Source organism: Rhipicephalus microplus, chromosome 5, assembly GCF_043290135.1.
Source record: "Rhipicephalus microplus isolate Deutch F79 chromosome 5, USDA_Rmic, whole genome shotgun sequence".
Classification (NCBI taxonomy): Eukaryota; Metazoa; Arthropoda; class Arachnida; order Ixodida; family Ixodidae; genus Rhipicephalus; species Rhipicephalus microplus.
In genome coordinates this window covers 165,261,856-165,273,888 of record NC_134704.1, presented here as the reverse complement: position 1 = coordinate 165,273,888, position 12,033 = coordinate 165,261,856, and the positions used below count along the sequence as shown (strand labels likewise).

General features: G+C 45.6%; 1 protein-coding gene across 10 annotated transcripts in view; it reads right to left on the bottom strand.

Moving 5' to 3' along the window:
• Positions 1–4,827: 4,827 nt before the first annotated feature.
• Positions 4,828–12,033, bottom strand: part of LOC119174139 (neprilysin-1) — a 140,922-nt gene continuing 133,716 nt past the window's right edge. For all 10 annotated transcript variants that reach the window (XM_075896167.1, XM_075896165.1, XM_075896166.1 and 7 more), the window contains one exon: positions 4,828–10,480. In XM_075896167.1, the coding sequence (XP_075752282.1) occupies positions 8,351–10,480 (2,130 nt within the window). In that variant the 3' untranslated portion in view covers positions 4,828–8,350. The remainder of the gene's footprint in view (positions 10,481–12,033) is intronic.

Genomic DNA, 12,033 nt, shown 5'->3' with positions numbered 1-12,033 from the left:
CGTCGCCAAATACTTCCCGTCAGACCATGGCACATACCCGCGAGTGGCTAAGTCCCACTGGTATGCAGGTCTGTGCCACAGGGGATTTACACTTACTATCTACCCAGAAATGACGAGAATACACATGGGCAATTCTAACGCGTGAGCGTTAAGAAATACCCTACATCGCTAGCGTTGACTCGATGAATACAAAAAATAAATTTCACAGTCCAAGCTGGAATCGAACCAAAACATTCCGCGTGGCAATGAAGCATTTTACCACAAAGCGACGCCAGGTCTCGGAACTACTTTTGAAATAGACACTTATCTTCGTGGAAAGTCAATGGTGAATGCAGTGCTGCCTACCCAATTTTAAAAAGTGGCAGTGGCTTAGCTCAGCTATGCCAGGATATACGTAGCGTTAGCAAAGGTTCAGTTGATTATTCTTAGCTTTCCAGATACAGATGCTTACAGCTGTTCCAATGACACACACACGGTATACGTATAATGGGGCACATGTGTATTCATTTTGCCTGGCAACTACTTCGGGATCCGATGAGTTAAGCTTCTCTGCTCTACTGCACCGTTGAGCAGCATTTGCACTCTCCTTCTCCATGGCTATACCACAGTGGCAAACGCCAGTCAGAGGCGCTATCAAGCGGCTCCAGCGCAGTGTCAGATGGTGACTGCACAGAGAAGGCGTGCGCGTCTGCATCCATATGTCTACCAAGGCTATGACGGCACTCCTCTGGAAAGCGCACATCGGCGGCGGCGAGTCGCGCGCAGCCGCAGCCGAGTGCGAGGGAGCTGCCGGCTCTGGTGCGTGACACCACTGATCGTCTGCGCAGTGCATCGAATTGCGCGCACACCGGCGGCGAGCCGCACGCGGCGGTGGCGGAGTATCATTGCGCGTGCGCAGACTAGTGCCACGCGAACTTGGCTCAGCGAGGCCAGTGTAGCTAACGCTACAAAACATTACATATGCACTCCTTTGATACAGCCATCACGTCGGGTTAAGGTCATTTGTAGTTACCTGTCATATGCTGAAGTGTATTTATGTAGCAGTGTCAGGGGCTAGCATGCTCCCAAGCACCAGCGCGTCATATCAGCCTATGGTGTTCGAATATTCATGTTCCTATTAGCATCGTTGCCCAAGGGCGAACAACCGGGTATATAAATATCTGCAACGCTTCAAAGTATGTATGGAGATGCAAAATTTATACATATATTTAGCTTTATTTTATTACGTGTCGCTCAATAAGAAAATTACAACATGGTCACTTTCTCTCCACATGCTTCGCATGACGTCGATTCCCAAGGTAAGTCGGATCTGCCAAATTGTAAATGCGCAGCATTTCTTAGTGAACTTCTGTGACTTTGTGCGTATCAATCAATCAATCAATCAATCAATCTATCTATCTATCTATCAGTCAATCAATCAATCAATCTATCAGTCAATCAATCTATCAGTCAATCAATCTATCAGTCAATCAATCTATCAGTCAATCAATCTATCAGTCAATCAATCTATCCATCTATCTATCCATCTGTCTGGCCGCCTACGACTTATAGCTCTCCTGGACGTTTCAATAATGTATCGATACCAAACTTGTTATGACACAACATGACTGCATGAAGAACATATTGGACTAGTCATAACAGAAAAATCATGCCGTGTATGTCATGAATGCAATGATTTACATTTCATGGGCCTGCAGCTCTTGCGGTGGTTTCGTTCACATGACACGTTGCAAAACTGGTATGGTAATGCATGATTGCATGGCTAACACAAGCGACAGACGCTAACATAAAAACCATGACATGCATGCCATGTAACAACATAACGACATTTCACACTCATGATGTGCTCGCGGCCGTTTCGCTAGCGTCACATATGCCAAATTTGATATTATAGTACGTAAATGGATGACGAAGGTACGTGACAGGTACAAACATGAACATGAATGCGTGTCATGAAACAACATGACTACAGGTTACGCTCATGATGCGCTCGTGGCCGTTTCGCTAGCTTCACATGTCTGTATTACGCAACGAGAATGGACGACTTGGTAAATGACACAACTAAACATGATAATCACGACATGCGTGTCATATAACAACATGATATAGGCCACACTGATGCTCTCACAGCCGTTTTGCTAGCTTCACATATGCCAAATTTGGTATTACGTGACGCCAATGGATGACGAAGGTATGTGACTGGTGCAGACACGATAATCATGGGATGCGTGTCATGTGAGAACTATATTGGCGCCTTGACTACATGCCACAGTCAAGGCGCCAATATATTTCGACGTGACTAGGTGAGCGCGCTCGCCAGCGTTCATTCAGTCATGTCACGCCGACGTTGTGCACGCCAGGCGCCGGTCCTGCCATACACTCGCAGGTGCGCGCCTCGCAGCGTTGCTTTGACGGATGCGCGTTTCAGCGCGTGCGGCGTCCCTCCGTCACGAAAAGAGGGAGACGCAGTGTTGTCTGGGTAACGCATAGGTGCGAAAAGGAGCACGTCGCATTTCGCGCCGGTTGCCGTCGGGCTGCGCTGATGGACGCTGGTCGTGCCTGGCGTCAGACTACTCAGTGCTCGCGTTTGGCTATCGTAGCGTCACTGTTCCAGCGTGCGCGCGTCAACGCTACATTGAAGTATATTGGGCCCTTCATGATGCTCTCGCAGCCGTTTTGCTAGCTCCACATATCGCAAATCTGGTGGTCCGTGATTTCAATGGATGACGAAATATATGACTGGTGCAAACACGATGATCATGACACGTGTGTCATGTAAAAAGATATCTACATTTCTTATTCGTGCTTCGCATATCATCAATTCCCACTGTACGTGGGATCTGCCAATTTTTTCGTTCGCACATTGTAAAACAATGCGATATCTTCAACGCACAATTGATGTAGTTCCCATATGTGTAGTTTTTTCATTGTGCCCATGGACCATTGCAAGTAGCCCACTTGTTTTAGCGCTGTTATTGCACCTGGGTTAGTTTGTGATCTTGTTTTTCACTTATAAACTAGAAAAATGAAGAAGGGGGAGAGGGTGGCAACAGATATGAAACAACTTCATCGCGGGATGCTTAAGTGCCCCTTTTTGATAATCGTATTATTAGTAATGGGTGTCAGTGTCTGACGTCTGAAAACCACGATATTGTTGTGAGGGACGCCACGGTAGAGCGCTCTGAAAATTTCGACGAGCTGGGTTCTTGAATATGTGCCTAAATTTAGAAACGCAAGCATCTGGCCTTTTCACCACCATTAAAAAGGCGGCTGCCGCATCTGCCATTTGGTCCTGCGAGCCTCGGGTCACCACTCGAGCACTGTAGTTACCCCCTTGGCGGGGAAGTGTTCCTTTTTGAAACATGGCACCCATAGCAATGAGTGCTACTCAAATGAGCTGCAATGACAATGCTTTCGAACCACTCACAGGGTCTGGTTTATTGAGAGAATTCTTCTAATTACTTTTGAATTTATCGATGAACAATGCCAGTTCGCCGATTCTGCCCAGTTCAGCAAGCTTGATAGTGCCTTGGGCACTAATTTCTAAAATAATACAAGGAACGTCGCCTGCAACAGTCACGATTGCTGTGGAAAACTTAAGTGCCCTCATGACACGCGGGCGTAAGTTGATTCTCCAGCTATGCCTCAAATTGAAATGCTCTATGGGATAAAAAGTTGCTTTTTACTTACCATCAGTCGGCAAACATCAAGCGTCAGCAGTGCCACGGTAACCGCACCACACGGTGGAACAGCGTAACAGAAAAAGGCGCGGCGTATACTGAGAGCCTTCTGGAAGTGTCTTTGACGTGTTGTTTTATGGTGCGTAGTAATACGCTAGATTAAAAGAAAAAAAAACGTGCACGGGGAACACACGGCACAGCACCGATGGTCCAAACAGAAGAGTACTTCTAAGCAGGCGCAGTCAAGGCATCATTGAAAGCATGTTATCATATAATAGTTGATAAAAACGCATATTTGCGAAGCACGTAGCTTTACTGGTGCCTAACCAACACGAGTGAAGATCTTTTTTCTCAATATTGAACAGAATAATTCTGCACGTTCTCTTGCAGTTTTATATCAAGCTTTGATAAACGTCTTTGCAAAGCGCTGTAAATATTGCCTACATATGGCAGCGATAAATGTGACTGTGTGCATACTCCTTCGCACCATCGTCCTACACATGGGACCCACTCAAACGTGCTACGTTTGGAGTAAGTTAAGGTAATCGAAAAAAAGAATTTAGATTACGAGTGTATATCTAGAAGGATTCTATATAAGACAGAACGAGTCCGGCCCTTTGAGCTACACTTCATTCATGTTGTAAACTTCATAAATGTGCTTCTTTTATAAACAGATTACGGGATCACAAGCTCATAGGTGACACTTTTACTGTACAGCGCATGCTCGGAGGCCTTCAATTTACAGGGATTCCTGCCATGGCAAACGTTTCATGTATCTCGCGTGTGCAGGCGTCGGCAGTAGAAAGGTGACTGTGGATTGATCCCAAACATAGTGCAATACCAGGCCAACCACCCGAATTGGTGAAGCACAATTCAGACACTCCGCCCCTAATGATAATGTTTCTGACAATAATACTAATTATAGGAAAACGTTCGAAAGAAAACTATATATTGTTATTAAAATAATAATTATAATTGCTACAACGCACGACAACAAAACATCTATGGCACGTCGAGTATTCCACCTCAGCATGGAATCAGGCAAGCTGAGTTCACTCCTAGTGCGAGCGTCACGAGGCGGCTGAGCCGTGCTCCTTGCGGGCGATAGTGATAGTAGTCTCCGATTCCACAATAATTAGCCCAAATGTCATGTACAAAACAAACTTTATTGAGATTTCAACCATATTGAGCGCGCCCATTCTTGCTATTGCATAGTTCTGGAATGTAAGTCACAGGCAGCTTATTAGCAAGTTAACAAGTGCTACACAACCAGGTCTCTATCAGACAATAGAACAGTTGTAGAAATAGGAACAACACATTTCACTACACAGCTCATTCTGTCGGGGCGTAATTGCCACTCTGTGTATGGCAAGTAAACATTGCTTGAGCGCTAACATGACTACACACAAAACAAAATAGGTGGAATACATGTTCCCGTCTGTCACGTCGTCTACAAAATGAATGTCAGTGTACACGCTCCTCGCAAAGCCGACCTACTTACAGGATCTTATGAAAAGCATCCGGACTTTAAGCATTACATTTGCCCTGCTGATTCCAATGGCTTTGCGTAGAATAAACTTAGTAGCTGCTTATCAAACGCCTACCGACAGTGCGAAGGCTATCCACTAAAATTTGTTGGTGCCGGCAATATCAGGTTCACGTCACCAAGAAGCCGCACCACATTCTGATTTTACGTCCTTATTTTTATGCATTAGGAGGCACGAGATATTTTACCCGGCTCAGAGGCCCATGTACTCAGATTCGGGCGCACGTTAAAGAACCCCAGGTGGTCGAAATTTCCGGAGTCCTCCACTAAGGCGTCTCTCATAATCATATGGCGGTTTTAGGACGTTGAACCGCACATATCAATCAACGAAATATTTTAAACTGCCAGGCACATTTAAGATAAAAGCATCATGTGCTATATTGTGCCCCCCGATGGTTCACTAGCCTATCACATTCACAATCTCAGAAGTTTTAACAATCCATTATTTGTGGCTACGAACATTCGTAGCACCCTGACGAAGCTAGCCAGATTTCAGCCCTATTTCGGTAGAAACTAGGTGCGTCATTGCTGTACCACGTAAATAAAGGCATGTAGCCTAGTATGGCCTTCTGAGCGAAATTCCAGGTGCTCCAAAAGTAAATTCATTCGGCTGTAATGGGCTTGCTTTGTGGGACGGATGATTATTATTTGACAGACTTGAGTAAGCATGGACTGACGAGTCTATAAATACACAGACAAAAACAGCTAGATATTGCCGCAAGGCATTATAAAAAGGAGCAGTACTGCTCTTACGTATGTCTTGGGAACATTTTCATTTAGGCAGCAATATGACGTATTACAAGCTAGGCCATATTTAATCGAACTTAGGCATATAAAAGTCAACGAATCAAGTTATATTATTATTTTTTTTTTGGAGAACTATTCGAATTGGACGAAATTAAGCTTATAGGCGTGTGAACCGTGTAACTTGAGCTAAGATGTCAGTAATGGCTACATTAGTGCCTCCAACGAAGCAAAGATGAGTGGCTTGCTTTTTTATTTATGTTTCTTTGACATGCACACAGTGAGCCTACGTGTGGTGTTCGACAGAATATCAACGTGCGCGTTTTCTATAGTTGCCAGTTAGCAGAGGGTAACACAGTGATGATGACAATTTGCGTCACTGCTAACGAACTCTTGATAACGATCGCTTGAGCAGAATTATTTGTGCGCACACGGGGAGGGGGGGGGAGAGGAGGGCACTTCTCCAATCGCCTAATAGGTGGCACAAAATCAGCCCTAGCATTGACGTTATAGGGAGGGTGGGCGCATTGCGACAAATCCTCTTCCCCTTTTACCCCTCCCCATGAAGGGCAACACGCCTATGAGCAGGATGCATTTCACTCACAACCCAGAATAGTCAATCTTGGCAGTACGTGTATATTAGCTTCATCTGCCTACCACGTCATGACGGCTTCGACTATGGCACAGACACAACATGTGGTCTTGTATGTTTAAAACTATGAACAAACTATGACAACAGTAAACAAAGAAGTGTCATCGCTCAGCGAGGTGCACTAAGAAAATAAATATTACCAGGGCGCCCATTATCGATCTGGGATGACGCAAGCTCACCCACTTCTTGCCTTGCGCCTTGCCTTTCATAAATTATTTGTATAAAATCTGAAAACTAAGAACAGTACATAACTATTTGCATTTTCACATTCGTTGCCTAACTGTTTTGTCCAGTCATTTCTTAAACAATGTCAGGAAAAATCTTCATGAAAAGCAATAAAGCAAAGCATTCGCAGCTGACTAGCAGTGCTTGCTCAATAAATAATGCCCTCTTTGTTCTAATACAATAAATCAACAATACTATAAGTTCCTCTAAAGCTAGGGATGTGCGAATAGCGAAACTTGAAATAGAATCGAGTGCGAATCGAATAGTTATAATTCTGCACAGAATACAAAACCTTAGCGATTCCTAGTCAAATAATTTTCGAATAGTAAGCAAACAATTTTCAAGACCGAATTTTATTTCTACGACTTTCAACGACTTTTTATTTAAAGCAGTTATTTGTAAACTTCACCAAAGTACCATTACCATTACATCTACTAGAGAAAATTTACCCCATTTACATAATCTGAAGCAAGGTCGTACAAAGTAGCGACTAGAGCCTCAGAGGTGTTTTCGACTGCTTGGTTAACACAGAAGTTGCTTCAGTAGTCGAAGTGTTAGTTTGTCACCGGCTTTTAGTAACACTCAGATATAGATGGTAAATAATATTTCACGAATTAACGATATGAACCTCATTCTTGCGGTAGTGCGTTGAAGACACGTTCGCTTCTCTATCACTGCAGTGTTAAGCAAAAAAATTTTCATCCGTTGATGAGTCGATATTCTAGTGAAAGCTTGAACTGCATGCAAATTTTATTTCCCTCATCCATGCATGAACACTGATAGTTCTCTATTTCAACGCACTGTGTCTTGCGCAGTTTTTCATCACTGTTGATTATTTGAAAACCATTCGAAAAATATTCTGTATTTCAAATATAAGCTATTGGATTCACGTAGTGAACAACTCAGTTCGATTTGTTATTCAACTTTTTCGAATATTCGCTCACCCATTAAAAAACACTAAAAAACATACCACAATAGAGGAAAATCTCAAAGCTAAGAATCAACTCTATACTTAGGATGTTGTCACAAAGCGAGTTCTGCTTTTTAAAGCAGAAGAAAGAAGAGCAAGGCACATGAAGGCTGACAAAAACAGGTACATACATCCGTTTTGTAGTGCTAAGGATGAACTCGACATCACACAAGAATTGTCTGTATGTTGGTGTGTATGCCACATAATAACCTTCAGGTGTTCACATCAGGTGGTGTCCAGTTCACAACCCGTATCACTCACAGCCACATGGTAATACGATCACCCAGGATGAGGTCTGAGGCTCGAGAGCCAATGTATTCAAGGCAGTAAACACGTTTGCTCAGAGGTGCACTCAGTCCTTGAGTGTTCTGGGAGTATCCGTGTGTGTGTGCGCAAACGTGGGGATGGGAAAAGGAGTGTCCTCGTCACCGGCACGCGAACGTGTAACATAAGGCACAGATCTGCGCTTCTAGAGAGTAGTGCAACGTGTACCTTACGCCCTTTCTGCCACAATGTGATACCCACTGATATATTCACCAGAAGGTGCACTTTTCTGGCGGATTCATTCGAGATTCAGCGCTGCAGTTGAAGGCTTCCGAAAACTGTGGCATGTTCATCAAGGGCATGTTGCACCTTACACTGAAGTCCGGATAGCGCTCGGTCGCACGGGAATTTGAGCACCACTTGTAGCACAACGCGATGAAAAACAACTGGTCGCTCGTCACTCCAGGCAGTCCCTGCAGCTCCAACGATGCGTCGGGCACCTGCTTCGCCTTGAGGTAGGCGTTGTAGAGTCCGAATATTCCGATGAAGTCTGCCATCATTTCAGAATCGGTAATGTCGTCCGGCGCGCTCAACTCTTCTCCCATCGAGCCTCGAATACATTCGACACGCTTTTCGTACTCCGCTTTAGAGGCCGGGGTCCACCAATCTCTCTCCACGTAGTTGTCATCTCGACGCCGGTTCGAAACGTCGAAAGCGTGCATCATCTCATGTGCGGCTAGATGTCCCGCCGAGGCGTAGTCGACGGCGGGGACCGTACCGAAGAAAGGCGGAAGAAGAAGGCCCATGCCCACAACCATAGTGTTCAAAGGTGGCTTGTATATAGCGTTTACCATGGCCATGTCGTCGTTGACGCTCACCTGGGCTGGATGCTCCGAAAGACGCTCTAACGCTTTTCTACTAGCCGATCGTGAGGCACTGAGCCAGCTGTTCACAAACGAGGGTCCAGTATTATCGAACATCTCGTAGTACTTGTTGAGCGATTCGTCATCTTCCACACCCTCCGGGTAGCCGACCACCTTGTTCATCTTGACGAGTTTTCTTACGGCTATTTCTCTCGTGCCGTCTTCCATCCAGGAGGATTCGGCTATTTCAGTCTTCAATGATTCCGCGATGCTAGACACCATTTCTTGGGCTTTAAAAATAGTGTCTGTATTTATCAACCTGTGATAAAGGGCGGCGTAAGCTGCCTTGTCCATTACCTTAGATGTGTGCTTCAGGCAGCTGCTTTCCCACTGGGAAATGGGGCTGCTCATTGTAAACGAACCGGTTCTACTGACGTGGACCATTTGCCTCAGCTGCCTAGACAGATCGAAGCTTATCCAGATGCGAAGGTCGTTCAAGTTGGGAATCATTCTAAACACCTTTGTCAAAAATCGCACCAAGTATCGCGTCTCGAACGTGACATAATGTTCCCCAGGCAGCAGCCCGTTTGTGATGTTCCCCAAGTAGTGGTTCCAGTTGCCACCTTTTCTGCCGAGGATGGCTTTCTCCATAGTACGCAGCAGTAGAACCGACCTGTTCCTTGCATCTGGCTCTTCGTCCTCGTAGGCGTCGCGGCCCAGCTTCAAAAGATAATCGTCAATTGTTTCTATTGTTGGGGTCAGCTGCCGTATGAGGGCAGCGTCCAGTCCAAGCCACCGCAGGTGCTCCTCAATCGCTTTGTGCGTTGCATGTTGCCCGTCGTATAGTGACCGCCGCATGCTGAGAATAACGTGCAGTCGCTCCGCATTACCCGGGATTGTGTCAACCCTGACATTGAATAATGTTGGAAGGCCGTAGGTAATAGGAAAATCAAGCATCAAGTATGCAGCGTCCACGTCAGACTGAGCTTCAAATGATGATTTGCGTTCACGGAGAAAGTTAAGGATATCCACACTGGGGTTTTGACCTGAAGGGGCATGCTCGTCATCACCGAAAAGATCCACGCAGGACTGAAAGAGTCCGGCCACCTTCTGTATTGCTGTCTGGCCATCCGTGGGAACTGAAGTGTTCCGCAAGGAAGCGATCACCGATCTCGTGATCCATAGCGCCTGTTGACGAAACACACTTGTCAACTTCGAACTCGGGGCCAGCTTCCAACGCGTACAAACGTGCTTGTGGAAGTCATCGCAGGGATCGTGTTTTTCTGACAGCGTCCGGCTGTACAAGGTAGATACGGCCTGGCATTGCTCGGTGTCACAAGGCGGCCCAGGTAATACTGCCGGCCCTGTCGAAGGTTCGGCGTGATGACCACTGGTCGTTGGCACAAGGTCCAGACCAAAGACTGTGCCCAGGACCACTCCAGCGATGACCAAAAACGTTGTGATGATGCCTCCTGCGACCATGGCCTTTTTTCCGCAACACCTCCTCTTCGTGGAATTTCTCCCACACTGCGATTCCTGCAGGAAAATGCGCATGTAAGGACGGCGCAGTGAGCCAGAAAGTAAACATGTTATTCAATGAGCCTTGAATTGGCTACCATAGTTGCGAGCTTTCTCCTGACATCAGTCGCGTGTTGCGAATGAGCTGACGAACACTAGTGCTGCATTCCTTCCCTCTCCCTCACACCCCCACTTTTTCGTCCAAAGCAGCATTGGCTGGCTACAAAAAGAAAAGTCGGTGCGTGCCGTGAAATCTGTGCACACGTTGGGCTGCAATAAAATAAAAACACGTCTGAACTGGCTGTGCCTGGACAACTGTCTCCTAATACGCTTGGATATGCTGGTGAACGTGGCTCAATTTTATTCGTTATCTCAGCAAGACCATCACAATAGCGCTTCTGATAGTAAAATGGATCTATATGTATTCCCAATTCACCATTACTGAAACCCACTGAAGAGCACTTGTTAACTACTAGGTTTTGTAAATTTCTGTCTTAGTAAAAGAGTATATTTAAGGGGTCATTTTTTGTTAGACACAACAATATTGAGAACTAACAGGCAATGAGGAGGAAGAGTAGGAGGAGGAACGGAAGAAATTAAAATCAAGGAGATCAACCAGACTCATGACTTGTTTGCTACCCTGGCCTCGGGGAAGGGGTGAGGAGAATAAAAAAGAAAAAAATTGAGGAGATGTGAAGAGTGCTGTGTGGGTACATGTGCCTCATTTTATCACCCGCTTATAAGCGGTCACTTAGTCCGGTCGACATTAAAAAACCTAGCCGTGCCCACACTGCTTTGCTGGCCTGCGACGCTTATATCCGTGAATAGACAATTTTTTGCGGAAAAAGGTCTATTGTTTAGTATGATTAAAGTTTCCTGTAAGACGTTGCGTTCGCCCACAATACAGTGACATGAACACGGTAGAGTTTCTATTGTGTCGTGATTATCGTACGACTCACATGTGGAGCTATCTGGCGTTCCTGTGCGAAAACAGTTAACCTTCCTGAAAGCCACTGCTAACCACAGCCGGCAGAGTAAAGGTTCATCGCGATAAGAGAGGTCCGATGAAACTTAGAGCTTTCTCGACGAGGCCAATCTATGTAGGTGACAGTTCCCGACACTGGGGTCACTCAGCCAAATTTCAGACATTATGTTATCGAACGAGCAAAGGCCCAATGCAGCGTCAATTCTCAACAAGACTGTTGAAGTTGTCTCAAGGGTAGATCAGGCGGCATCATCAGCAAGGTCGTTACCGACGCGGATTGTTAGAGAGCACTAGAATCATCGTGCACACTAAGGTGTGAGCAGGTTTGTCACGTGGTATTTTTTGTATTTCGCGGGCATTTGTCATAACAAAAAAACACTAATTCATAGCGAGGGTCTCGTTCTGTCAGACCTTATGCCTTGAGGTGGCATGCGAGGGATTATTGGTCAGGCGCCATCTCGTAATGGGATCACGTACTACGTGACACCTAACAGGCAAGAAGAGTGTTCCACACTTGCCGCCATGGCAACAGGTGGCACTGACTGACGCTCCCACGTTTACAATGCACATATATATACCCTGTAAA